Source organism: Papio anubis, chromosome 6 (genome assembly GCF_008728515.1).
Source record: "Papio anubis isolate 15944 chromosome 6, Panubis1.0, whole genome shotgun sequence".
Taxonomy (NCBI): domain Eukaryota; kingdom Metazoa; phylum Chordata; class Mammalia; order Primates; family Cercopithecidae; genus Papio; species Papio anubis.
Window position 1 is genome coordinate 52,641,704 of NC_044981.1, and position 27,480 is coordinate 52,669,183.

At 36.3% G+C, this 27,480-nt stretch overlaps 1 protein-coding gene across 12 annotated transcripts in view; it reads left to right on the top strand.

Moving 5' to 3' along the window:
• The window catches only part of MLIP (muscular LMNA interacting protein), a 256,877-nt gene that overhangs the window by 188,710 nt on the left and 40,687 nt on the right, over nt 1-27,480 (top strand). For 11 of the 12 annotated variants that reach the window (XM_021937387.2, XM_021937382.2, XM_021937392.2 and 8 more), the window contains one exon: nt 1,612-1,740. In XM_021937387.2, the coding sequence (XP_021793079.1) occupies nt 1,612-1,740 (129 nt within the window). Of the gene's footprint in view, nt 1-1,611; nt 1,741-18,560; nt 20,457-27,480 lie in introns of those variants that run through there. The other variant, XM_021937389.2, reaches the window with a different exon arrangement.

The window sequence follows — 27,480 nt, forward strand, 5'->3', positions numbered from 1 at the left end:
GAAGAAAGAAGAAATAAAGCAGGAAGTCAAATAAAAAAAAGAGACAGAGGTGTGGAAAACTTTGAATCATGGCCCAGGTATCAGGCATCTCTGTAATTACAGGTGGCTATAGAAATAGGGAACTGCCTGGACTTTTTTTTTTTTTGCAGCACTTAATGAAGGAATATTGCTCTCATGTGTATACTCTATGGCATGACTTCATGCACAATTGGATGTTACTTGTTCATTCTTCCCCTTGAGAAAAATCAGAGTTTCTTAAGTGGGAGATATTTCTCAGTCTGGGGAAGATAGAGACTTGTCTCAATCTATATTTCCCCAGTTGTCATAATACATGAAAGACCAAATATCTGTTGAATAAAGTATTTCAGACCGACATTTATTCAAGACTCAAAATATATCAGGTGCTTTATAGAGCAGAGAGATAGATGTAGTCCCTTAAGGCTTAACTTGTGAGCATCAGAATTGACTGAAAAGAGCTAATTTACCATTTTCCAAAAGGAAATGGAGTTGAGAAGAATGATTGCAGCAAAGTGCTTAAACAGAAAGAGCATCACAGCATTTTATTAAATTATTGTTTGGGATGATTTTGCAAACATCAATCTTTCTGTGACATTTTACGGGATAACAAGATTTTGGTGTTTGTGAAACATCATTTTGAAATTACCCCAAACTAGAGTTCTCCCCCATCTCTCTTTGTCAAATCGACACTGGGTACAAGCTTAAGAATCTCGAGTGACTGATGTGTTAGCTAAAATTCTTTTGATTGCAAGTTACAGAAGTAAAGTTGAGTTAAATAAAAAGGTGTGTGTGGAGGGAATCTAGTGTAAAAAAAAAGGAAAGAACCTCAGGACAGGAAATTCATGTAGACCCCTGGAATGTTTGGGAAGTAAATTCTGGAAAGCCCTCTGGTGTCTCTCCTTTCTGGGCTATACCTCCATGCACTTTGCTCTATCCTTCTTGATCTCAGCATATCTGCCTTTTAGGTCGTGTTAAGGCTTTCCTGTAGCTTCTACATGACATACTTTAATTTCAGTCTCCCACAGTTACTGCAGAGCAGTTAAAATCCCTGTTCCACGTTATTGGGAGAGACAATCTCTTTGCCACCCATTCTCCACTCTTTTAGGTCAGAAAGCCAGCCCAGTTTATAATATGAACATGGCATGTGGGGGCCCAGCTTTGTAGATTTTGGGGCATGGAGGGTGAGCAGTTTCCAGAAAAAGAAAGTTGTCATGGGCTTGGTGGATATACCAAAGTCATCTATGCTATCATGCCCAGAATGCTGCCTGACACAGAGAAGACTCTCAATAAATATTGAGCATATGAAGTATTTGTTGACCAAATGCACCAGCAAGGGTAGAACATGTTTGCATTTCGAATGTTACAAGAGTAGATCTTTATGAACTGATTGCTGTTATAGTTAAGTTTTAACTAAACTTATATTAGTTAAAATCATTTGACTTCAGGCTGTTTTTATGCATTTGTGAAATCATTTTAAAATTAAAAAAAAATTTTCTGTGAGAACAGCATTGAATAACTTAACAATACACATCTTTGTTCATTTTAATAGTTTTTTTTTCCTGTTTTTTAAATATTTATTTGACATTCATGAAGACTAAGCCTGGAGTAATTCGCCCAGTACCTGTAAAATCCAGAATATTACTGAAACAAGAGGAGGAAGTCTACGAACCCAACCCTTTCAGTAAATATTTGGAAGATAACAGTGACCTCTTTTCTGAACAGGTGAGTGTACACAAGAGAAAATGTTTGCTATTTTGATAAATGACTATATAAAATAAAGATGTCTCTATGAATATAGTATGTGTAAGAACATGTTCATTTGATTGGAATATATTTGGTAATGAAAATGCTTGCATAATAAGTAGAAGTTCCTAAATAATTCAAGAATAATATTTTGAAGCATTTTAATGTTTTTTTTTTTTTTTTCTTCTAAAACTTGTCTATTTAGTGCTGGTATTGTTTTGGGGACCAAGATGTTACTCTCTATAAAGACATCATGAAATCACTGATTGGATGGGTCATATAGGTGTGGCATTCTTATTTCTAAAATCCTGCTTCCAGCTGGGTAAAGGGGATCATGTCTGTAATCCCAGCACTTTGGGAAGCCAAGACAGGAGTATTGCTTGACCCCAGGAGTTTGAGACAAGCCTGGGCAACATGGTAAAATCCCATCTCTACAACGAATTAAAAAAAAAAATAGCTGGGTATGGTGGCATGTGCCTGTGGTCCCAGCTGCTTGGCAGGCTGAAGTGGGAGAATTGTTGGAGCCCAGGAGGTCGAGGCTTCAGTGAGCAAGTGTTCATGTCACCGCACTCCAGCCTGGGTGACAGAGCAAGACCTTGTCTCAAAAAATAAAATGAAATCTTGCTTCCTTTTGAAGAGAGGGAATATTTTAGATTTGATATATTAAAGTTGACAAAAGTCCTGTTTAGATTCATATTAACACAGAGACAATGCAGTCTCCCAGATTGGGCAGTAATAGTAACAGAATCAGGGCTCAAGTCATACTTAGGATTTGTTGTTCATTTTGTTTATGTTTGAAAAGTCTATACTAGATTCCCCTTATATATTATATATGTTGAAGGAAGTATAATGGAGAATTGTCAATGGTGCCTTATATTTGTGAAAAATATGAAAATACACATTTATGCAATATAAAACTTCATAATGAATAGCAGAGATTTTAAATCTTTATTTGTCATATTAAAATGCAGCAACTATTATGGGCTATATATTTTATTGACAGATTGAAATATGAAATTAATAAGCAATGTAGGATATTCAAAAAACTTTCTGAATACAGTCAGGGCATGTAAGATCATCATATTTTATAATCCATAATAAAATAGATTTATAGAGGAATATAAGGTGTTATGCTCTTTTAAACTTTTAGTTTGAAAATGATAACTAACAATATTCTTGAAAATATAAACTATATTTAAATTTATATTTATAAAATATAAAGAATCTCTTATCTGACGTGTTAGCTCTGTGACCCTGGGCAAGTGGTTTCATCTATCTAGGCTCCAGTTAGTTTTTCTTTCTTTCTTTCTCTTTCTTTCTTTCTTTCTTTCTTTCTTTCTTTCTTTCTTTCTTTCTCTCTTTCTCTCTTTCTTTCTCTCTCTCTTTCTCTCTCTCTTTCTCTCTCTCTCTCTCTTTCTCTCTCTCTCTCTCTCCCCCTCTCTCTCCCCCTCCCCCCCTCTCTCCTTCTCTCCTTCTCTCCTTCTCTCTCTCTTTCAGATGGAGTCTCACTCTGTTGCCCAGGCTGGAGTGCAATGGTGCCATCTGGGCTCACTGCAACTTCCGCCTTCTGGGTTCAAGCGATTCTCTTGCCTCAGCGTCCTGAGTAGCTGGGATTACAGGTCCCTGCCACCACTCCCAGCTAATTTTTGTATTTTTAATAGAGACAAGGTTTCACCATGCTGGCCAGGTTGGTCTCAAACTCCTGACCTCAGGCGATCTGCCTGCCTCAGGCTCCCAAAGTGCTGGGATTACAGGCATGAGCCACCGCGCCCGACTGGCTTCAGTTTCTTAATGCATAAAATGAGGTATTCAGATTAGGTACCTCTTAAGGATCCTTTAAACTCTAAAATTTGCCTTACTTTAAATCTATGATTAACCCTAACTGGGTCTGAAATCCCTATGTAACCTTGAAAAAGTTCATTACAAATACTTTTTATGATTAATTCTAGTTTATATTTACAAAATTCAGATGAAAATATTTTCCATTGATTTATATACACTTTGTGAGAAGGTTATGATTTTGGTAAGTCTGAATTTTTTAGAGGGCATTGATATGATAAAAAATGATAATTAGAGGCAATATTTTAATTTTGGGAATAAAATATAGACCTCAAATTAAATTAAACAGGGAAATCTTGTTGATATATAAGGTTGCCTTCACTAATTCCACACATAACAGAAATGGAAACTCCTGTGGGGAAAACATGTTTTATCATTAACAAAAGCACTTACGAAATATCTATTGCTTGCATGACACTAATATTTTAGTGGATTTTAATATGAAGTTTTAGACAGTATGGGATGATTATAAAATGTTTATAAAAATAATTTAGCACTTATATGAAAATCAAACCAGTAACAGTTAAATTTCACATATTATCCACGTAACCTACTTTGTTCAAAATATGATCCAATGCTGGAAAATAATAACTTTATTCTTCTGTGTGAATATAAATTCATGCATTTTACTTCAAGCAAGATTCTTTGTAGAATATCAAGTTAATCTACCTGTAATTTACAACATGTACTGTCTACTGAAATGATAAATCCCATTTTCAAGTGCAGAAAATTCTTATCATTAAAAATAATTGCCACTTCTTTTCATCGCTTTTTCTGACTATAAAGTAAGTTTAAAGCTCTTTTTATATCATAACATAAATCTATTTATTTCTAAATACTTGACTGAAAATGTGACCTATTTTGCAAATCTTAACTTACCACAGATCTAATCTTATTTATATTTTCTTTCAACCAATTTGTCCTGGTTTGTATCCCCATTTGAATGTGGAACATGAGAAGTAATAGCAGACAATGCATTGTCAGAATTGAAAGAAGCCTAGCATACCACTTAAAAGTAAATTCCAAAGGTCCCCTGGCCTTATTCGTTGACCTGGCATGAAAGGGAAAGATAAGATAGAACCTTGGGGCCACTGAACACCTGGGAAATGGCATGCATTATCAACTGGCCTTTTTTTGTTGAGCTTTAACTATCATCTCATTGTGTCCAGAATCTACAATGGAGGCAGATACCAAAACAGCTCTCAAGGGTAGATGCTTACATCTACTTAAAAAATAAATTGAATAATAAAATGTATAATTTCAGCATTGCTACTTCATCAGAACCTCAACAGAAGAAGGTGTACTCAAATTCAGTTCTAGTCACTATTGTCTTCTCTTACACTGTTGCCACAGAATAAATTGAATGGTTCCAAACTCAGCTGATCTCATCCACCCATGTAATGGAAAATTCTTTAGCCAGACAGTTGGGCCAAATGGAAGTAGCTCACATTCACTAATCTGCCTTGTACTGGGGTCATTTCCACATGACAGGAGATGTTGGATGGGATTGTTAAGTCAATAAATTTTTCCTAGCAGCTTCATTGCCATAAAATATGATTTCTCAACTCTGTTACAAAATATCAGACAATAAAGATGATAATGAGACTAGACAGAAATGTATTTACTATAGTTCAAAAAGGTGCAGCTGGGCAACCTTTTGACCTGATTGTGAGCTGAAAATTTGCCTGGAAACAGCTGCTGAGTTCTAACAGCCAAGTTTGAAACCAAATACATAATCAAGTAATCGAAACTTACTAGCCAACAACTTTTACATCAAAGTGGCATAGGCCAGGAAGCATCATTGCATTTTAGACGGTTGTTTAAAAAAAAAAAAAAAAAAAAAAAACCTTCAAAATGAAGATTATGCTTTGCTGAAATAGTTGAAATAGTCCTCATTCATTATTAATTAATGATTAATCTTCATTCATTATTCAATTAATTTATTATTGTGCCTATTTGTGGTGCTTTTCAGTTATTACAAAATGTCCTCACACTTTGCTATAAATCTATGGATTTAAAAACTATGGTGATGTGTTTAAAGCATATTTTTTATTGATAACTAAAGGTAGAGTTGGAAAATAATTAGTAAAATTCATTGGACTAACGGGCATCCAGAAGACATTCAGGCTCAGAAAAGCAATTTGCTGATGAGAATGAAGATACTAAAGAGCTGAATGGTATTTAGTTTATTCTGACTATTTATGAGCTTGCAAAATATATTGATAGTTTTCTGATCATTTAATATGTGTAATTAGATAAGAGGATTTCATTGAAGATTTGCGGTTTAATATAAAAAAGCAATAATTCACCTCATTTACATAAAGTGCTATGTAAAAATCCTCCCTCTTTCTTTATAAATTAATAATGCAACTCATATAATTAGATATATTGTTACTTTCTTAAAGCCCTAAGGAATTGTATGAAAAAAGGTTTTGGATAGAATTAAAGGGAGAATATTTTTTCATCTGATTTTCCCGAAATATTTTTCTTTCTTTTTCCATTTGTAAGAAATAACACTTAGCATGTATGCCTCTTAAAATTTATTTTTCTTCTACTCTGTTTAAATGGGAGAGAGAACATATTTTCCATGAAGATGACCATTTAGAGAATTTTCTCCACGCTACCTCACAGAGAACATAAAAGAGTAATTATAGAGAATTTTCTTTGTTGTAGTATTTCATTCCGCTTTTCTTCTGAGTTTTTTTTTAGACGTCTGACTTGCCTCTCTTCCCTACCAAAAGGACTATGCTTGACATTCAACTTTGATGATTATGTCAGTGACTTTCAGGTTTCTATCTAATGATTCATCAAGTTGTATTTCAACTGTGACCTTCAACTTCCCTTCCTTATGTCACCCACATGTTAATATTACAGGGCAAATACCTTTGTCAAAGGGGAAACTGACAATACTGCCTTTTACTTTCTCTGAAAAACGCTGACTTTGCCACAAACTACCACTTTTTCAACATTGGTTTCTCAATCAAGATGGTTCATATTCTTATGTCATAAAATTATACTTTGTCATTGCTAACATTTTATTAAAAAATACTTTGGGGTAAATGTTTAAATGAACCTTTTATGTGTAGAAATGACTAAGTGGCTTGCTAGATTGTTTTAACAAGAGGAAAGCTGCAATTTCTTGCAGTGTTACTTTGCTTTGGGAAGGTTTATGAACACAGATTTGGCTTCTCTAAGTTTTGCCATTTTGTTGTTGTTGTTTATTTAAGGAGTGAAATCCTTGTGAGTTTTCTCTATTTTGCCTTGCTTTCTTCCTTTATAGGAAAGAGATAATAGACAATTAGCATAAACAAGTTACGTTCTATACATAACAGACAAATTACTGTCAGCACAATAAACTAGTTTCTTAGTATATATCTTTTTTAAAAATTATCTTTTTGAGACAATATTTGCCTTTTCCTCCAAAATACAGTTAGATAGGCTCATTTCTTCTTACATAGAATTTCCAGCACCTCTGCGCCCCCCTTTTTTTGCCATTTCTTTTCTCTTGATTTTATGTATACATCAAGTTTGGAAAATTGTAACCTATGCTTTAGATTATTTTGTTGCAGTTGTCAGTTAACGGGAATTTCTTTTCCATGCCCCTCTTCAGCTGCCTTATGTAGGAGTAAAAATCTTAGAGATTTTTATTTGCTTTTAAAACAGCAAACACCCAAAGAAGACCTATTTGTCACTTCTATCATAATGGTCTGAAGCATTATTTGCTTAACAAATAGTTGGTGGATATGTAGTGTCTGATCATATCCCAATGTACTGGGAAAACAATGACCTTTTGAAAGTTTTATGCAAATGTGTTCTATGTTTTGTTAACACATGATGTTCCTATGTTTTTTATTCAAGGGAGATTGGCCACTGCCATATTTAGAACCTCTCATACAAAGTACACTCTAGTTTAAAAATAGGTCTTTGTTAAATAGAATTTTTTAATTCTTTATAGGTTTTATCTGAAAGTATTAAACAACATTTCCAAAGAGAGAGAGGACATCTATGTAAAAATAATTTTAAATAATATCCAAAATAAATGTTATTCTGAGATTAGAAAGTTAAAAAAATTTGTTTGTTGGCTGCGTGCAGTGGCTCATGCCTGTAATTCCAGCTCTTTGGGAGGCTGAGGTAGAAGGATTGCTTGAGCCCAGAAGTCTGATACCAGCCTGGGAAACATAGGGAGACCACATCTCTACAAAAAATTTAAAAATCAGCCAGGTGTGTTGGCAAGCATTTGTAGTCTCAGCTACTCAGGAGGCTGAGGTGGGAGGATGGCTCGAGCCCAAGAATTCGAGGTGGCAGTGATCTATAATTTTGCCATTTCACTTCAACCTGAGCAACAAAACAAGACTTCCATCTCTTATAGAAAATTGTTTGTTTGTAAGAAAAAAATGTGCATTCATATGTTTTGTTTCACAAGAGTCTCTATCTCAAACCTTCTCCTCAAATTTTGAAACGAGATTAGCCTGTGTATAGAACCATAGAGGGTAACAATTACATACCTTTGGCATGTGGGTGAGAATCTTGAAGACATTTTTATTTGCCAGTTTATGTACCAAATTGTCTTATAATACATAAGATATTTTTGATGAAACTGGTGCCCTTCTCCAGATACACTCTTTACAGTAATCCCCTCCCTCCCTCTCTACACAGTTTCAATTCTACAACTGCCTTAAAATGTTTTGTGTGATAGCTGTTAATAAGTATGCTTAGAAAATGCAATAAAAGATATTGGCTTGTGATTTTCTTTTCTGTGCTGTACATTTGTTTTGGCTCATGAGACATGAGATCAAGGTAGAATGCATAGAGGAGAACATCACAAAAATTGGGGGTATTCTTTGAATATGAATACTAAGTGTCATGCACGTCCATGTGAAGAGACCACCACACAACCTTTGTGTGAGCAATAAAGCTTTTTTTTTTTTTTGAGACGGAGTCTCGCTCTGTCGCCCAAAGCTTTTTAATCACCTGGGTGCAGGCGAGCTGAGTCCGAAGAGAGTCAGCAAAGGGAGATAATGGTGGGGCCATTTTACAGGATTTGGGTAGATAAAGGAAAATTGCAGTCAAAGGGGATTTGTTCTCTGGCGGGCAGGAGTGGGGGATCGCAAGGTGCTCAGTGGGGGAGATTTTTGAGCCAGGATGAGCCAGGGAAAGGACTTTCACACGGTAATGTCATCACTTAAGGCAAGGATCAGCCACTTTCACTTCTTTTGCGGTGGAATGTCATCAGTTAAGGCAGGGCAGGGCATTTTCCCTTCTTTTGTGATTCTTCAGTTACTTCAGGCCATCTGGGTGTATACGTGCAAGTCACAGGGGATGCGATGGCTTGGCTTGGGCTCAGAGACCTGACATTCCTGCCTTCTTATATTAATAAGAAAAATAACATAAAATGGTATTGAAGTGTTGGGGCAGTGAAAATTTTGGGGGTGGTATGGAGAGTTAATGGGCGATGTTTCTCAGGGCTGCTTCAAGTGGGATTAGGGGTGGCGTGGGAACCTAGAGTGGAAGAGATTAAGCTGAAGGAAGATTTTGTGGTAAGAGGCGATATTGTGGGGTTGTTAGAAAGAGCATTTCTCATATAGAATGATTGGTGATGGCCTGAATGCGGTTTTGTATGAATTGAAAAACTAAACGGAAGACACAAGGTCTGTATAAGAGAAGGAGAAAAAACAGGTATTAAAGAACTAAGAATTGGGAGGACCTAGGACATCTAATTAGAGAGAGCCTAAGGGGGTTCAGCGTAAGGAGTGTCCACACAGGAGCTCAAATGTACCCTGTAGCATTCTGAGGACAGACTGAATTCTGAGAAGGGAAAATGGTAAAAGTATTCTCTAGTCCTTTTTAAGTTGGGAACTGAGGTTGGTGAGGTGTGTCTTTAAAAGACCATTAGTCCGTTCTACCTTTCCTGAAGATTGAGGACGGTAAAGGATATAAAAGTTTCACTAGTCAGGGTCAGTCCAAGTGAAAGCAAAGAGAAGCTGGGATGAAGGGTGCAAAGGAATAGTAAAGAAAGTATGTTTGAGATCTAGAACAGAATAATGGATTGTGGAGGGAGGTATTGAGGACAGGAGAGTATATGGCTTTGGCACCACAGGGTGGATAGGCAAAACAATATGGTTGATAAGGTGCAGATCTTGAACTAATCTGTAAGCCTTGTCTGGTTTTAGGACAGGTAAAATGGAGGAATTGTAAGGGGAGTTTACAGGCTTTAAAAGGCCATGCTGTAGCAGGCGAGTGATAACAGGCTTTAATCCTTTTAAAGTGTGCTGTGGGATGGGATATTGGCGTTGAGTGGGATAAGGGTGATTAGGTTTTAATGAGATGGTAAAGGGTGCAGGATCAGTCGCCAAGGAGGGAGTAGAAGTATCCTATACTTGTGAGTTAAGGTAGGGGGATATGAGAGGAAGATGCAAAGGAGGCTTTGGGTTGGGGAGAAGGGCAGCAATGAGATGTGGCTGTAGTCCAGAAATAGTCAGGGAAGCAGATAATTTAGTTAAAATGTCTTGGCCTAATAAGGGAGCTGGGCAGGTGGGGATAACTAAAAAGGAGTGCATAAAAGAATGTCGTCCAAGTTGGCACCAGAGTTAGGGAGTTTTAAGAGGTTTCGAAGCTCTTCCCACAACAGTTATGGAGGCAAGGGAAACAGACCCTTGAAAAGAAGGTAATGTGGAGTGGGTAGCCTCTGTATTGATTAAGAAGGGGACGGACTTACCTTCCACTGTAAGAGTTACCCAAAGTGTCTGTGATGGTCCAGGAGGCTTCTGAGGCAGTGGGGCAGCATCAGTCTTTAGCTGCTAAGCCAAGAAGGTCTGGGAAGGAGTCAGAGAGGCTTGGGCCAGAGCTCCAGGGGCTCTGCGAGTGGGCAAGTTGGACAGTCCTATTTCCCGTGGGGTCCCGCACAGATGGGACATGGCTTAGGAGGAATCCCAGACTGCGGGCATTCCTTGGCCCAGTGGCCAGATTTCCAGAACTTGTAGCAAGCTCCTGGGGAGGAGATTCTGGAGGAACCTCTGGCAGCTGCGGTTCAGGCATTTGGAGTTGTGTGTTGGAGATGTGGCTGGGGTTTGTCTCACAGTGGAGGCAAGGAATTGCAACTCAGAAATAAGTTGCTACTTGGCTGCCTCTACTCTATTATTGTACACCTTGAAGGCAAGGTTCATTAAGTCCTGTTGTGGGGTTTGAGGGCCGGAATTCAATTTTTGGAGCTTTATTTAATGTCAGGAGCAGATTGCATAATAAAATGTATATTGAGAATTAGACGGCCTTTTGACCTCTTAGGGTCTAGGGCTGTAAAGTGTCTCAGAGTTGCTGCTAAATGGGCCATGAACTGGGCTGGGTTTTTCATATTTGATGAAAAAGAGCCTAAATCCTAACTGATTTGGGAAAGTTCAGATAAAGAAAAAGGAGCATTAACCTTGACTATGCCTTTAGCTCTAGCCACTCTTTTAAGAGGAAATTGCTAGGCAGGTGGGGGAGGGCTAGTCGAGGAATGAAACTGTAAGCCGGACTGAAGGTGAGGAGGGGAGATAATAAAAGGATTATAGGGTGGGGGAGCGGAGGCTGAGGAAAAATTGGGACCTAGCTTGGCCTGGTGAGGAGGGAGAGGTCAGCTAGGTCTGTAGAAAAGGAAGATTAGAAAGACTCAGCGACGCTTGGGGTTGGGACTGAGGGGACAGGCAGGAGGGAAAGAAGGAAGATTTGGGACGAGTTGCCTTGGGAACAGAGACTAGGGAGGGACTGATGTGTAAAAGAATGCCTGGATGTCAGGCACCTCAGACTGTTTGCCCATTTTATGACAAGAATTATTTAGATCTTGTAGGATGGAAAAATCAAAAGTGCCGTTTTCTGGCTATTTGGAACTACTGTCGAGTTTGTATTGGGGTCAAGCGGCATTGTAGAAGAAAATAAGCCATTTAGGTTTTAGGTCAGGTGTGAGTTGAAGAGGTTTTAAGTTCTTGAGAACACAGGCTAAGGGAGAAAAAGGAGGAATGGAGGGTGGAAGGTTGCCCATAGTGAAGGAGGCAAGCCCAGAGAAAAGAGAGAGTAGAGACATGGAGAGAAGGGATTCGGGGGTTCTTACCCTCCAGAAAAGCAGGAAAGGGATGGGGGCATGGAGATAAGAGGTTGGGGCACAGAGATAAGAGGTTGGGGCACAGAAATAAAGGGTTGGGGCACAGGGATAAGAGGTCAGGTTGCGGAAATAAGGGGTTGGGGCACAGAGATAAGAGGTCAGGGTGCGGAAATAAGGGGTCAGGAGGCTCTTGCCCCCCAGAAAAGCAGAGAAGGGGTAGAGACAGGGAGAGAAGGGGTGGGGGTTATTCCCCACCCCCATAAAAGTGGGACTTGATACTAAGGGTGAAGGACCAAGGCAGGCGTCCCTGCGTGGTCAGACACCTCTGAAATGTGGGTGAATAATCAGAGAAGCATCCCCACAACGATTAAACACCAAGGGAAGGCTGCCTTCCCGAGTCCGTGACTGGTGCCAGAGTTTTGGGTCCACGGATAAAATGCGTCTCCTTCGTCTTTACCAGAAAAGGAAAGGGACTGAAATTAAGAGAAGGGAAAGATTGAAGTGTGGTGTCAAGATTGACAGGAGAAAGAGGTTGAGGGATAGAGAGAGAGAGTAAAAAGGGGCCGCTTACCCGATTTAAAATTGGTGAGATGTTCCTTGGGCTGGTGGATCTGAGAACCTAAGGTCGTAGGTGGATCTTTCTCATGGAGCAAAGAGCAGGAGGACAGGGGATTGATCTCCCAAGGGAGGTCTCCTGATCCGAGTCACGGCACCAAAATGTCATGCACATCCGTGTGAAGAGACCACCAAGCAGGCTTTGCGTGAGCAATAAAGCTTTTTAATCACCTGGGTGCAGGCAGGCTGACTCTCTTTTCGGACTCAGCCCACCTGCACCCAGGTGATTGAAAAGCTTTATTGCCCACACAAAGCCTGTTTGGTGGTCTCTTCACACAGACGCGCATGACACTAAGTTTAATGTGTTTAAAAACATTTTACAGTCTCTCAACCTTGGAGGTATTGGCATGTATTTAAAATATGTGTTATAGACAGATTTTGAATGAGGACAAACCTAAAATATGACAAGATAAATAAGTTTGAAGATGAGTTATATGAAGATAATTGGGAACCTTCTCTTTCCTCTCTGTGACCCAAGATAAAATATCTTAAAATAAGCAATTTAGGCAGGAAAAACAATAAATCCTAAAGAGAAGAGCAACCAAAAGAAGGCATAGGAGAAGCAAAGAGCTAAAGCTGGTAATCAAACTGTGTTTTGAATTCCACTAAAATAAAACAAAAGACAGCTTGTGAAGTTCAGCCTATGGAGAACAGAATCAAGCTAGTGATGCAGATCATTTAAAATAAATGTATAGAAAGAAAACCCCAAGAATTATTTTTTAAAAAGAAATGTATTTTTGTCTATTTCAAAGACTTCATGGAAAGGGAAACCTATACTAAGTTTGTAAGTTGAAAGTTGGGTGTTTCTTTGGGGATGGGATTACTGGTAGGTTTTAGAGTTTTTAAAAATAATGTCCTAATTTTCACAAAAGGGCATTCTAAGTGGAATTTAATCTATTGTAGCTCAGGCATCCAAATATCAATTTTCCTTATGAACCGTAAGATCTTTAATTTTTTTAAACTTTATTTTCTCTTGAAAATAAAAAACTACCTTTGGTAGTAAATAAACAGCTTACCAGGAGTTGACTTGTCTAATTATTTTTATTTCAAGTTGGGAGGGCTGGGTGCAGTGGCTCAGGTCTGTAATCCCAACACTTTGGGAGGCTGAGGCGGGTGGATTACCTGAGGTCAGGAGTTCGAGACCAGCCTGGCCAACATGGTGAAACCGCATCTCCACTAAAAATACAAAAAATTAGCTTGGCGTGGTGGCAGGTGCCTGTAATCCAGCTACTCAGGAGGCTGAGGCAGGAGAATCACTTGAATCCAGCAGACAGAGGTTGCCACGAGCCAAGATCACACCATTGCACTCTAACCTGGGCAACAGAGTGAGACTCTGTCCCAAAAAAAAAAAAAAAAAATAAATGAAAAGAAGGTTGGGAGGTTTAGCATATTTATCTGCAAAAGGAAAGCAAAATTATATGATGTTTATTACACTGGGTTAAGTTCAAAAAAATAGAGTTGTTTTTCTCTCTCTTAAGCCTAGGTCTCCATGAATTGCTTGTGGTTGAAGACTGGCCCACTGCAGGGCATGGTAGAGTCAAGCTAGTTTAAATTTCCCATGTCAAAAACCACATGCAGGCAGGATCTGATGACATGATTCATTTTTATGCATAATAGAACCAAAGGAAAGCTAGGGCAGCTTGGTTTTGCAGAAACAGTTTTGAAGTGTGTATTCTGGTTGTGACATTGTGGTTAATCACCTCTACTCTGTGCATTTGTGAAACCTGAATCTCATCAGTGAAATGAGGGAAGGGAACCAGATCAGTGATTCTCAACCAGAGATGATTTTACAACTGAGAAAGTGGGGTGCTACTAGCATTTAGTAGGTGCAGGCCAAGGATACTGCCAAAAATCCTGCAATGCCCAGTACATTCCCCGACAACAAAGAGTTATCCAGCCTCAAATGGCAATAATGCTGGCATCGAGAAACCCTGGACTAGAACATCTCTTGGCTCTCTCTGCTCCAGTACTACGAATAATGAAGCTCATTACTTTATGCCTGCCAAGGGCAATTCAGTTCAACCAACATTGACTAGGTGCCTTCTTTTTGTGTTTTAACTAAGAACTTTTCCCTATTTGACATACAAAAAGAAGGTAAAACTCTATCTTTGGAATTCCTCATATTCCAAATATTTTCCCATGTAGCTTCTACTCATGGTAACCTTGTTTGATAAGGAACATACATTTTCATTGATTCCAGATATATCGGCAAAATTATGGCTTTTCACCTTTCTAGACATTTCTTCTTTCTACTATGTTTCCCCAATTATTAGGCTCCAAGACAATCAACTAAAAGGGAAATTTGAAAGAGTCAGATGGTTTGTATAACTCTTAAAATCCATATTGTTGGATTAAGTCATTCCTGATATTGGACCTTATTGTCTTCACCTGCACAATGAGAGTGGAGTATAATGCGCTCCTTGTATCCTGAAATTCTGTGTTTATGTCTTTATAAACTATTGGAGCCCTCCTGATATTTGATGATTAGATAATTCAAAAAAGAGGGGGTAAAACAAGTATTATTTAGGTCACAAGTTGGGAGAGATGGAAAATCTTAATTTATTGTTTAAGTCAACATCATGACAAATACCCACCTCTATAGAGTTTACTATGATGTGCGTGTGTGTGTGTGCCTGTGTATGTGTATGAGCACAGGCTTGCCCTTGCCCCTGCAATTTGGTTAGAGCAATCTGGGGTAGAGAATATTTTTTTCCCCTTTCTTTAAAAGTCAGTTTCTATTCACTTCCTATTTCTATTGCAAAATCATCAATATGATTTACTGCCACTATTTCCCTTTGAATAATTATAATTTTGTTTTGCTTTGCCTTAAATTAAAACCCCTAAGAGATAATTTATTTTCAAAATTAAATATATGTGTGTATGTGAAAGATGATTCAATACACACACATACATACTTAGTAGTTTTTTAAAGGGTCTTGGCATTTGCTACTTAAGTTACTTTTTATTGCTTTTTCACATTGGTAAATTTGTCAACTATTTCTGCTGCAAATATACTGAATAAGAAGGCTAACTAGGCAACCTAAAATTTAGATGAAAATACTTTTAATAATGAAAGTGAACATGCCTTTGCACTTCCCTGTTTCTGGATTTACTGTCTCAGCATTCTTCAAGCTCAGAGGACACCATGTTTCATTCATGTGTTTCATAATTATAAAAGACTCTGGGTTAATCCTTGCAATAAACTTTGGGGATAATTTTTGCCTTTTAAACCTCTCTCTGGGAAGTGATTTGGGACTTACAAAGGCTCTGTATAAGAAAATTAGTTGTAGAACATTAAACTTTTCACTTAAATCCCTTGTTAAAACAATAATAGATTCAAAGAACAAAAGGTCAATATATTAAAAACTGTAAGATCACTTAAAAATATAATACTCCTTAACTGTGAACAATATAAATGCTTCATTTAATGTGTCTAAATGTATAGATTTGGTAACACCAAAAAGTTGTAATGCTATAATAAAAGCATATCTCAGTCCAGGCTTGGTGGCTCACGCCTATAATACCAGCACTTTGGGAGGCCAAGGTGGGCGGATTACCTGAGGTCTGGAGTTCCAAACTAGCCTGGCCAACATGGTGAAACCCCATCTCTACTAAAAATACAAAAATTAGCCAGGCGTGGTGGTACGTGCCTATAATCCCAGTTACTTGGGAAGCTGAGGCAGGAGAATTGCTTGAACCCGGGAGGCAGAGGTTGTAGTGACCCGAGATGGCGCCACTGCCACTGCACTACAGTCTGGGCAATGGAGTGAGACTCCATCTCAAACAAACAAATAAACAAACAAACAAACAAACAAACAAAACAAAAAAACCCCAGCATGTCTTGTATGTATGTTCAGAATTTCAAAATTGTGAAAGTTTTTTTTAATTCAAAGATATCTACATGCTTTTCGAATCAATAAAGTCATTAGCTGATGCTTATATGCATTGTATCTCCACTTGAAAATGTTACACCAAAATAATAAAACCAGGGTCTATTCTGTTTTCCTAACAAAGATATGGTACTTTGACTACCCGACTGCCGTAGGAATGAAGAAGAGCGTAGCCATTTATTTTTTATGTGCTTTCATAAAGATAATCCTATTTCTTTACAGTAAGTCACAAATCTGCAGGCAGCACTCAAGTAACACATTTTCAAGCAACTTATACTTACTCACTTAGTATAATTTTCTACCATTCTCTGAAATGGAAGAGCTCTTATGCTCCGAGCATCTCTTACAGTTTTAAAATCCAGCTAGTTTTTGAAAATCTTCTTTGAGATGTCTCAAAATGACATCTGTCAGAGTCCCTTCTGTAAAAGTCCCCTTTGTAAAAGGCTTTCTGCCAAGACACACCCAGCAGCCATTTCTAGTCTATGATTTCCGCACCAGATTAGTCACAGGGGAACTTGTGAATTGGTCCATTTATTCTAGATTTACTTGGCAATTGCTGGAAAAATTCTCTCTAATCTCTTATTCCCCAGATTTTTCAGGGATTATCTTCACCACCACCACTTCCACCCTGGGAGTCAGCTCAGTGCTGACAGTGGTCACAGGGACCTTGCCTAGTGCTATTGAGGCTTCTGATCTTCTTGTTTTCCTCCATTCCCTCCATCCACCTGCTCTCAGTCCCAGCACAGTTCACACGTTCGTACTCTGATTAATTATGTTCTTTTCCAGAAGTTTGATGTCCTAGGTCCTAGGCTTTTGAAACCCCATTCTTTTTTTGTCAAAGTATTAACTCTGCCATGGGTTTCCAAAATCTATTTTGAAACCCAAACTCTACTTTTTCCTAACTTTTTTCAATTCTGCTTTAACATTTTAATCCAGAAACACGAGGATGGAATTAATCTTTAGCTGCCTGGGTTGACAGAAGGAACACAGAACACAGGACTATGAGAAAGACAAAACTAGAAAACATTTACGAGCATGTGGTCTCCGCAATGCTGAGTAGTGAGTGCTGTGGTTTTATGCTGAATGGTGCTGCTACTTCTCTGTCTACTTAGCTCCTTTCCTCTACACTTAATATTCAGGCATTTAACATTTGTACCAGGATCTGCAACAGGCCTGGGTGATTCCCCAGGAAATAAAGCAGACAATATCCCTCCCTCATGGAGCTTAGATTCTAGTAAGTTCTCAATATTCTGGACCTTGGTCTCTGTCTTTTTGCTCCTATTTGTAACCTTTTCTGCACCCTGTGTACTTCCTCAGTAAAAGCTGTCCACTTAACACTCAGGCTACACGTTCTGTGGCCTCCTACTGCAACCTACTGGTCCTTGGGTCCTCTGATCATTGAGGAACCCTATCCTGATGGCTAGTTAGTGTAGCCTTTGACTTTCCTACTTCCTGAAAAAGAGAAAAAGATGATGATAGAATTAAATGACAAGAACATGGGCTCTTATGATTTTTGAAAAAAATCAGTCCTTACTGAACTGATTTTATCCTACAAAAATGGGGCTACTAATCACCATTTCTAATGGAATCCATACTAATGTATATTTGTGATTTTTTTAAAGTATAATTTCTTTAAATTTTTTCCAAGTGCTTTCATCTTTATTATAGTATAATTCACAAAAATTGTACATATTTAAGATGTAAAATGTGATGATTTGATGTATGTGTACATTGTGTAATGATTACCACAATCAAATTAATCAATGTAACTATTAACGTACTAGTTACTCTGTGTATGTATATGGGGGAAGAGATGAGGACACATAAGATCTATTCTCAGCAAATTTCAAGTAAAAAGTAAAATGTTGTTATCTGTAGTCACCATGCTATACATTAGCTCTCCAGAACTTATTCCTTTGATAACTGAATGTTTATACCCTTTAAACACCAGTTTTCCTTTTCACTTAAATCCCTTATTAAGACAATAATAGATTCAAAACAACAAAACATCCATTTCAACCAAACGTCCATTCCAACCTCTGGCAACCACCATTCTACTCTTTGCTTCTCTAATTCTGACTATTTTAGATTCGACTTAAGTGAGATCATGCAATATTTTTCCTTTTGTGACTGGCTCATTTCACTTGGTATAATATCTTTGGAGTTCATTCATGTTATTGAAAATGGCAGGATTTCTTTCTTTCTTAAGGCTGAATAATATTTGATTGTTCAACACGTTTTATTTATTCATTTATCCATCAACAGACACTTCGGTTGTTTCCATATCTACTTGTTAAGAATGATACTGTAATGGTTAAATGAAGTACTCACCATCAAAGGGCTCTAAACACTTAAATGTTTCTTGTTATCATTTCCTTTAGAATCACTGCAATTTTGGAAGAAAGGAGTTGATTTCCTGCCAAAGGGTCAACTGAATATATTGTCTTCTTTCTCTCTCCCGTTACGAGCAGTTGTAGAAGCCTATGTTTTATGGTTTTTTTTGACTTCTTCAATTTTAATTGCTCCTCTCTCCTAAACACCTCCAGATGGGAAATGAAAGACCAGAATCAAACTATATGTATAGAAAAACATAAAACTCAGCATTGTAGTCCTCTGCTGCTCACTGTGATTGATTATGGAGTAGCTTTCTTTCTTTTCCCTTGAGTGTACCTCTATCAGATACTTCCATGCTGATCCATGCCATCTGCTCTGTGAAACTCGCTGTCAGACAACCATACACTTTAAGCCCTAAGTTATCCGAATTCTATCTTTGAAATTATGTTGTGATTATTAAAAATCTTTTTTATATAGAGGATTTCAAATAGCTAAGCATATGCTAAATTTTTCATACTTCACAAGTTCGAGTTTTCTTGGTTCAAATCAGGATTCAAAATAGATGTGTTGCTTTAAATATGTGTTTTAAAAATGCATATGGATTCTCCAGAATTTGGGTTTCTAAGCAAGAAGATGTGCCATATAATCAAAACCAATTTATATTGGCTTTATCTTAGTGAAATGTAGATAATCAGAATCTCTTATTTCTTAGTAACATGGGGTTTCTGTGAGGCTGTCTGTAAAGTGTTGATATGTCTTTAGATAAAGGGGTTGCTCTTTAAGAAAATATTACTACTTTTCATGATTTTATTAACAAGGTGTTGATTTAAATTAAAACTGTAGCAAAAATGCTGCGGCTCTGATTTTAAATTGTTATAGGTTCTAGACAGCAAAGGAAAGCTGAAAATAAATGCTGCATTTAAAAATAAATGTGGCTTTACCAAAGAGGTGGGAAGACGGAAGACAGGATGGAGTGAAAGGCTCCAGTAATTTTACCTATGGTACTCTGAGTTCACAAAGGTGTCTTGTACTCAGACAGAAAACTACAGTGTGAAGAGGGGACAGCATGAGTGAAGAGAAAGTGGATTTGCACCCTTCACTTCCAAACCACAGGAAAGGAAGTGACTTTAAAATGCCAGGATGGAACAAAAGCATCTCAGATGTACAGGCTTTAATGAGAAGAGTTCAAAATGCCTTAAAATGCCTTTGATGTTGCAATGGAAACAGCTTTTGAAGTTAAACAGTATGATTTGATGGTTGAGTAGAAAGTAGGCTTTTTCTAGAGCACCAAATGCGTCAGATATGGCTATAACACTAATTTTCTGATGTGTCTGTCAGTTTAGCAGAGCTAAATTAATTTATTCACTGCATATTTGTCTGCTAATTTTTCTCTAATGAACAAAGATATTACTTGCTTCATAAGTTCCTGTCTTCTTGAAGTTTTATAGAATATGATAGTATCAACAACAAAAATAATTAATTCTTTTCAAAAATTCAGGTCCTCAGTAAAGCCTTTTTTTGAAAAATTAGTTCTATGTATATTTACACTGAAAGAGGACAATTCTCAAGTGACTGAAAAGTGTTTAAAGCATTTTATTAGAAATAACTATGTTACCTATCTCATTGATAGAAACATGTCCAAGACTGTTTTATAATCCCTGTACATCTGTCAAAAACTAGAACATTAAAACATTCATCTATTGCATACTAAAGCAGGATAGAGTGATGTTCATTTTCAAGAATCATTTAGAATAGTGATCTCTAAAGTATTAGGTACTAACCTCAATATAATGCAGTGGGGTGGAAGTAGGGCACAGGTTAGACATGATAGAGATGTCATTAGTGTGTTTTGAAACAAATCTCAAACAGAGGTCACAAACTATGGTCTGTGGGTCAAACCTGGCTCACCAATGTTTGTATAAATAAAGTATTATTGAAACACAGCCTTGCCTATTTCAGTTATGTGTCACTTAACAATGGGGATATGTTTTGAGAAATGCATCTTCTGGTGATTTTGTCATTGTGCTAACATCAGAAGGTACTTACACAAATCTAAATGGTGTAGCCCACTACACCCAGGCTTTGTGGTGTAGGCTACTGCTGCTGGGCTACAAACCTGTACAGCACATTACTGTATTGAATACTGTAAGCAATTGTAACACAATGGTAAGTATTTGTGTATCTAAACATAGCTGATCATAGACAGGGTACTGTGAAAATACAATATAAAAGATAAAAGAAGGAACACCCGTATAGTGCACTTACCATGAATGGAGGTTGCTCTGGGTTAATCAGTGAGTGGTGAGTATATGTGAAGGCCTCAGACATTACTTGTATATTATTGTAGATTTTAGGAACACTTAGATTACACTAAATTTATTAATTATATATATTTTTTGAGATGGAGTCTTGCTCTGTTGCCCAGGCTTGAGGGCAGTGATGCGATCTCGGCTCACTGTAACCTTCGTCTTCTGGGTTCAAGCAATTCTCCTGTGTCAGCCTCCGGGTAGCTGGGACTACAGGTGAACGCCATCATACATAATTTTTTGTATTTTTAGTAGAGATGGGATTTTACTGTGTTGACAAGGCTGGCATTGAACTCCTGACCTCAGGTGATCTGCCCACCTCAGCATCCCAAAGTGCTGGAATTACAGGTGTGAGCCACCATGCCTGGCCACATTTTTTTTTTTCAATAATAACCTCAGCTTACTGTAATTTTTTACTTAATAAACTTGAATTTTTTAAACTTTTTGACTCTTGTAATAACACAACTTAAAATACAAACACATTGAGCAGCTGTATAAAAATATTTTTTATTTATATCCTTAAACTATAAGCCTTTTCTCTATTTTAAAATTTTCCAGATTTTTTTTTTTTACATTTTAAACTTTTTTTTTTCCTCCTCAAACACAAGTACACACATTAGCCTAGGCAGGGTCAATCACTGCACAATAGGAATTTTTCAGCTCCATGTTAATCTTATGGGACCACTAATACATGTATGGTCTGCTGACCAAAACATCATTATGCGGGGCATGACTGTATGTATCTATTGTTTAAGGCTGCTTTCATGTTACTATGTTAGGATTGAGTAATTGTGACAAATTTATGGTTTGCAAAGCCTGCAGTATTTACTAATGGGAACTTTACAGGAAAACATTTGCCAACTTCTAACATAAAATAACAAGAAAGATTCTAAGCTTTGCTGATTTATATGAGTTTACACGGGTCTCCTTTGTAGGTCTAAGTGCTAGGTCATTACAACTCATATATATTCTAAATGAGATTCCCTGCAAAAGTGTCAGGACTTTCTAACTTGGGGTGATGGGACAGTGAGCCCTCAGTTGGCCATTCCTTAAGCCTGTTGTATCTTATCACACTATATGTGCCCAGTTAGCTAGACATACGATTTATCATTTTTAACTATTTTTAATGAAAATAGTCATCTTAAAATAAGCAAATGACTTTATTTAAAAAAATCCTTCTGCAAAATATGCAAAAATAATCTAGATTGACTATACCACTGCTGATACAAGCATAAGCAACAAGAAATAGCAGAGGTGACACCATATCTATGTCTAGCATAAGCTTGTCATCAGCCATACATATCAATTTTAAACCCTGAAAATCTACTTGAATTTGATAAGAAGTAGGTTATTTTTTGAAACGATTCAAACAATTTAAAATATATTTTTATATCTGCTTTTATTATGAATATATCTCTCCTTAAGTTTATATTTTTGCCTTGAGTTTTAACTAATAATTGCATTATGGCATCATACTTGATAACATACTTGATTAACAAAACCGGCATCAACAAAACCGGCATCCAAGGCCATGCAGCTGTGCAATTTTCAGTAGTGTTTAAAGACACAAGGTACTCAATATTATAATGTGTAAAGTTTTACTGAAGTAAATGATAAAATTCTCTTTTGAAGAATCTAAATAGGGAAGAAATGGAAAACCCAGTTCAGCTGGGGATACATGTGTTCTTCCTGCTGGAGTATTTATTCCAGAATAATAGCAATAGAATGATGAACTGAAATTTATAATTTTGTAATTAAATGCCATTAGAAAACACATAGAAAACACCTTTGAAGATTTGAAAAAAGTGAGTAATGAGCCAATTACTCCCAATGCGGGAGTTTTATTATGCAGTTGGATCAAAGTATAGATTTTAAAATAGTCTCATTTATAACATTTGTTTTCTAAATATGAAATATACAGAAAGTGTCATTTGAAATATATGAAATATACAGAAAGTGGCATTTTGGATTCTTAAGGGAAAAATAAATAATAAAAAATTTGTTCTCTAAAGTAAGTGACTTCTTTAGTAAAAGCACTGTTTTATGAGAAAATTCTGGAGGTATAATAGCAATGGGCTACATTAATGATTGTACTATGAGGTTGCAGTTATATCAACATTTATAGGTAACCTATAATGACAAAGGAGATATACACACACAAACGCACACACGTGTAGAGGACTCTTTACAATAATAAAACTCTCTTTATGAGAAGGACTATGAAAATCTTTGGGATCATTCAGAGATTCTCAAGTTACCTCAAATTATTTTAAAAAGTAACAAACTTCAAGATGCATTAGGAATATTCATTTTTGAAAAATACAAGTGAGGTTCCTGGTTTAATGTTCTATCTTTCTGTGGAAGCCTAGGCACAGACAAGTTGCCATGGAAAGTACTGTATAGCTGATGATGGTCTTCATTATTTTAGAAGTAAAGGCTAAACCAACTTACACCCCAAATCCTGGGTACAAAGATAATCCCAGGTAATGGTCCCTTCCCTGTATGAACCTGCTAGAAAAACGTCTCATCCAGGAAATTCATTTGCTATGGAAATAAATAAAATACAAAAGGAAAAAAAAAAAACCCTCCAAATTGAATAACAAACAATATTAATATTTAACTTGAGACTTTTAAAACAAAGTGTAGTGAACAGTTGAAAAATGACAGAGTATCCCAGGTACCTACCACATATTTAAAAAAAAAAAAAAAAAAAAAGGAGAGAGCATAATCTGCAAAATGGGTAGGTTGAATTCAGGCTAAAAGTTCCTTAAGCAAGACAGGTAAGACCCCCTTATAATGCTAAAAGATGACATTTACAAGGAAAATACAGTCATTAGAATATGAAAAAGTCAAAATATAACATCAACCTTCATAAGGCAAAAGCAGGAGATAAGATTTGAAAAAAGTGAAAATATATTACTGGTAAAATATTTTGTTAACGATTTTTCAGGTTATCATAGTTTAAATAAAAAATAGGTAAAAGTAGATCATCCTGAGTAAATCTAATTTACATATATTCAGACTCTATTCTGCAAACAAAACAAAATGTTACTCTTTTTAATATCTGTGGAACTCTCACGAAAACTGACTATACATTAAGCTAAAAAAGAAAGCCTATTAATTGCCAAGATGGAAATAATATACACAAATTTATCTGATCACAAAAAATTTATAAATTAATAACAAAGTTAGAAAACATAAAAAGTTTCTGACATTTGTAAGTGGAAAATTTTGCTTTTTCATGAAACATTGATGAAAGAAGAAATTCAGAATAAAATTTCTGTGTTTTGCTTCTTTTTTCTCTAGCTTTATTGAGGTGTAATTGACAACTAAAAATTGTATATATTTTAGATAAAAACTTGATGTTTTGATACATGTATATATTGCGAAGTGATCACCACAATCAAGGTAGTATATTTATCACCTCATGCAATTATCATTATTATACTATTATTGTTGTGGTAAGAATATTTAGCATCCGCCCTCTTAGCAATCAAAAATACAGTACACTATTGTTAGTTATATTAATATTGCCATTCATTAGATCACCAGAAGTTATTCATCTTTGGTAGCTGAAACTTTGTACCTTTTAACTAACACTGACACATTTTCCCCTCCCCTCTGCCCCTGGTAATCACTATTCTACTCTCTGCCTTCTATGAGTTTGACTATTTTGGATTTCACACATAAGTTAGGTAATGCACTATTTGTCTTTCCATGTCTGATTTACTTCACTTAGCATAATGTCTTCCAGGTTAATTGATATTGTCACTAATGGCAGGATTTCCTTGTTGTTTAAGGCTGATTAATATTCCATTATATGTATTTATGTATTATACCACATTTCCTTTATCCACTTACCTATCAATACACATCTAGGTTATTCCCATTTCTTGGGTATAGTTCTGCAGTGTATATGAAAGTACAGATAACTCGAGATACTGATTTAATTTCCTTTGGTGATATACCCAGACGTGGGATTGCTGGATTTTTATGGTAGCCATATTTTAAATTTTGGGGGGAACCTTCATACTGTTTTCCTTACTGACTTACCAATTAACATTCCCACCAACAGTGTACAAGTGTTCTCTTTTTTCCACATTCTGGCCAACACTCATTCCTATTGCTAATACTCATTCCAACAGGTGTGGTATGATATCTCATTGTGGTTTTGATTTGCATTTCCCTGATGATTAGTGGTGTTGAGCGCCCTTTCATATACCTGTTGGTCTTTTCATATGTTCATTGCCATATCTTCTTTTGAAAAGTATCTATTCGGGTCCCTTGCCCATTTTTTAATTGAGTTATTTGTGCTTTTTTGGTATTGAGTTGTATGAGGTTATTTTTTAATATATATATTTTGCATGTTAGTGTCTTATATATAGTTTGCAAATATTTTCTTCCTATATTCTGTAGGTTGCCTTTTCACACTGTTGAATGTTCCCTTTGCTGTACGGAGATTTTTTTTTAAGTTTGTTGCAATCCCACTTATCTATTTCTGCTTTTGGTGTCTGTGCTTTTGCTGTCAAATCAAAAAATGGACAAACAAGCAAAAACATTACCTACAACTATCTCAAGCAGAAGCTTTTTTTCTTGTTTGCTTCTAGTAGTTATACAGTTTTGGGTCTTATGTTTATGTGTTTAATCCATTTTGAGTTGATTTTTGTATATTGTGTGAAATAAGGATCCATTTTCATTCTTCTGCATGAGGACATACGGTTTCCATCACACCATTTATTAAGGAGACTATCCTTTCACCTCGTCAAAGATTAGTTGTCCAACCATAATGGGTAGATTTATTTTTGTTCTATTGGTCTATAGTCTGCTTCTATGACAGTGCCATACTGTTTTGATTACTGTGGTTTTATAATATACTTTGAAGTCACAAAATGTGATCACCTCAAAAAAGGGTCTTTGAAAAATTTCTTTGGATTCACAGATTGAGAGTATTTTTAATACTGTCTTTTTGGCTTGCATATGTCTTCTGATCTTTCTATAATAAGGTTATATTACTTTGTAATTATATTAAAACTAAGCCTTTTAAAATAATAAAAAGAAGATCTAACTTGAAAAAATAGAAAATAAAGTTTCTATCTGGAAAAGTAAGCTAATGCAATCATTGTTTTTCAAATTATTGTCTATTAGAACTTATAAGATATAGTTAAAATAGTCCTTGAAAAGAAATTTTATAATGTAAAAATGCTAAATAAATAAGAAGATTAATAAAGGCCAACCAAGTAAGCATTCAATTTGGAAAATTTAAAAACAAAAATACAACAAATATTTAGAGGAAACATTATTTAAGGAGAAAATCATTATTCTTTGCAAAAGAAAATAAATGAAAAGGAGTTTATAGGATTAGAAAAAGATAAATAGCTAGAAAGCAGAACAGTTGTAGAACTCATAAATATAATAAAATGTATTCATTGAAAAAAGTGTAAAATAGCAAACTGTTAGCTAAACAGATCAATAAAAAGGGAGAAAATATAAAATAGAAAATGAGAAATAGACATGAAAATAACTAAGAATATAGAGGACACAAAATATGACACTGCTTCTCTCACACTTATGCAAGTGAATTAGGAAATCCACAGGAAATAAATACTTTATAGCAAAAATACCTAGAAAAATATAAAAATAAAATTCCAGTAAACCAATTACCAAAAGAAAAACTGAAAAAATAAAAAAATGAGGTTACCCTCAAAAAGTTTCAGGTCACAAATAGATTCCCAGGGAAATTCTAAAAATCTTTTAAGGAACAAATTCAGTTATGTGTTGCTTAACGATGGAAATACATTCTGAGAAATCCATCCTTAGGGGAATTCTTTTATTATTATTATTTTTTCATAAGTTATTGGGGTGTGGGTGGTATTTGGTTACATGAGTAAGTTCTTTAGTGGTGATTTGTGAGACCCTGGTGCTCCCATCACCCGAGCAGTATATACTGCACCATATATGTCGTCTTTTATCCCTTGACCCCCTTACACTCTTCCCCCCCAAGTCCCCAAAGTCCATTGTATCATTCTTATGCCTTTGCGTCCTCATAGCTTAGGTCCCACATATCAGTGAGAACATACGATGTTTGGTTTTCCATTCCTGAGTTACTTCACTTAGAATAATAGTCTCCAATCTCATCCAGGTCACTGCAAATACTGTTAATTCACTCCTTTTTATGGCTGAGTAGTATTCCATTGTCTACAGTGTATATATACCACAGTTTCTTTATCCAGTCGTTGATTGATGGGCATTTGGGTTGGTTCTACGATTTTGCAATTGTGAATTGTGCTGCTATAAACATGTGTGTGCAAGTATGTTTTTCGAATAATGACTTTTTCCTCTGGGTAGATACCCAGTAGTGAGATTGCTGGATCAAATGGTGGTTCTACTTTTAGTTCTTTAAGGAATCTCTACGCTGTTTTCCACAGTGGCTGTACTAGTTAGGGGAATTCTTTTTTGTGCAAACATCATAGATTTTGCCTTACACAACCCTAGATGGTATAGCCTATTACACACCTAGGCTATAGGGTATAGTATAGCCTATTGCTCCTAGGCTACAAACCTGTACAGCACAGTACTGTACTGAATATCATAGGCAACTGTCACACAATGGTAAGTATCTGTGTATCTAAGCATATCTGAACATAGAAAAGATTATATGTTC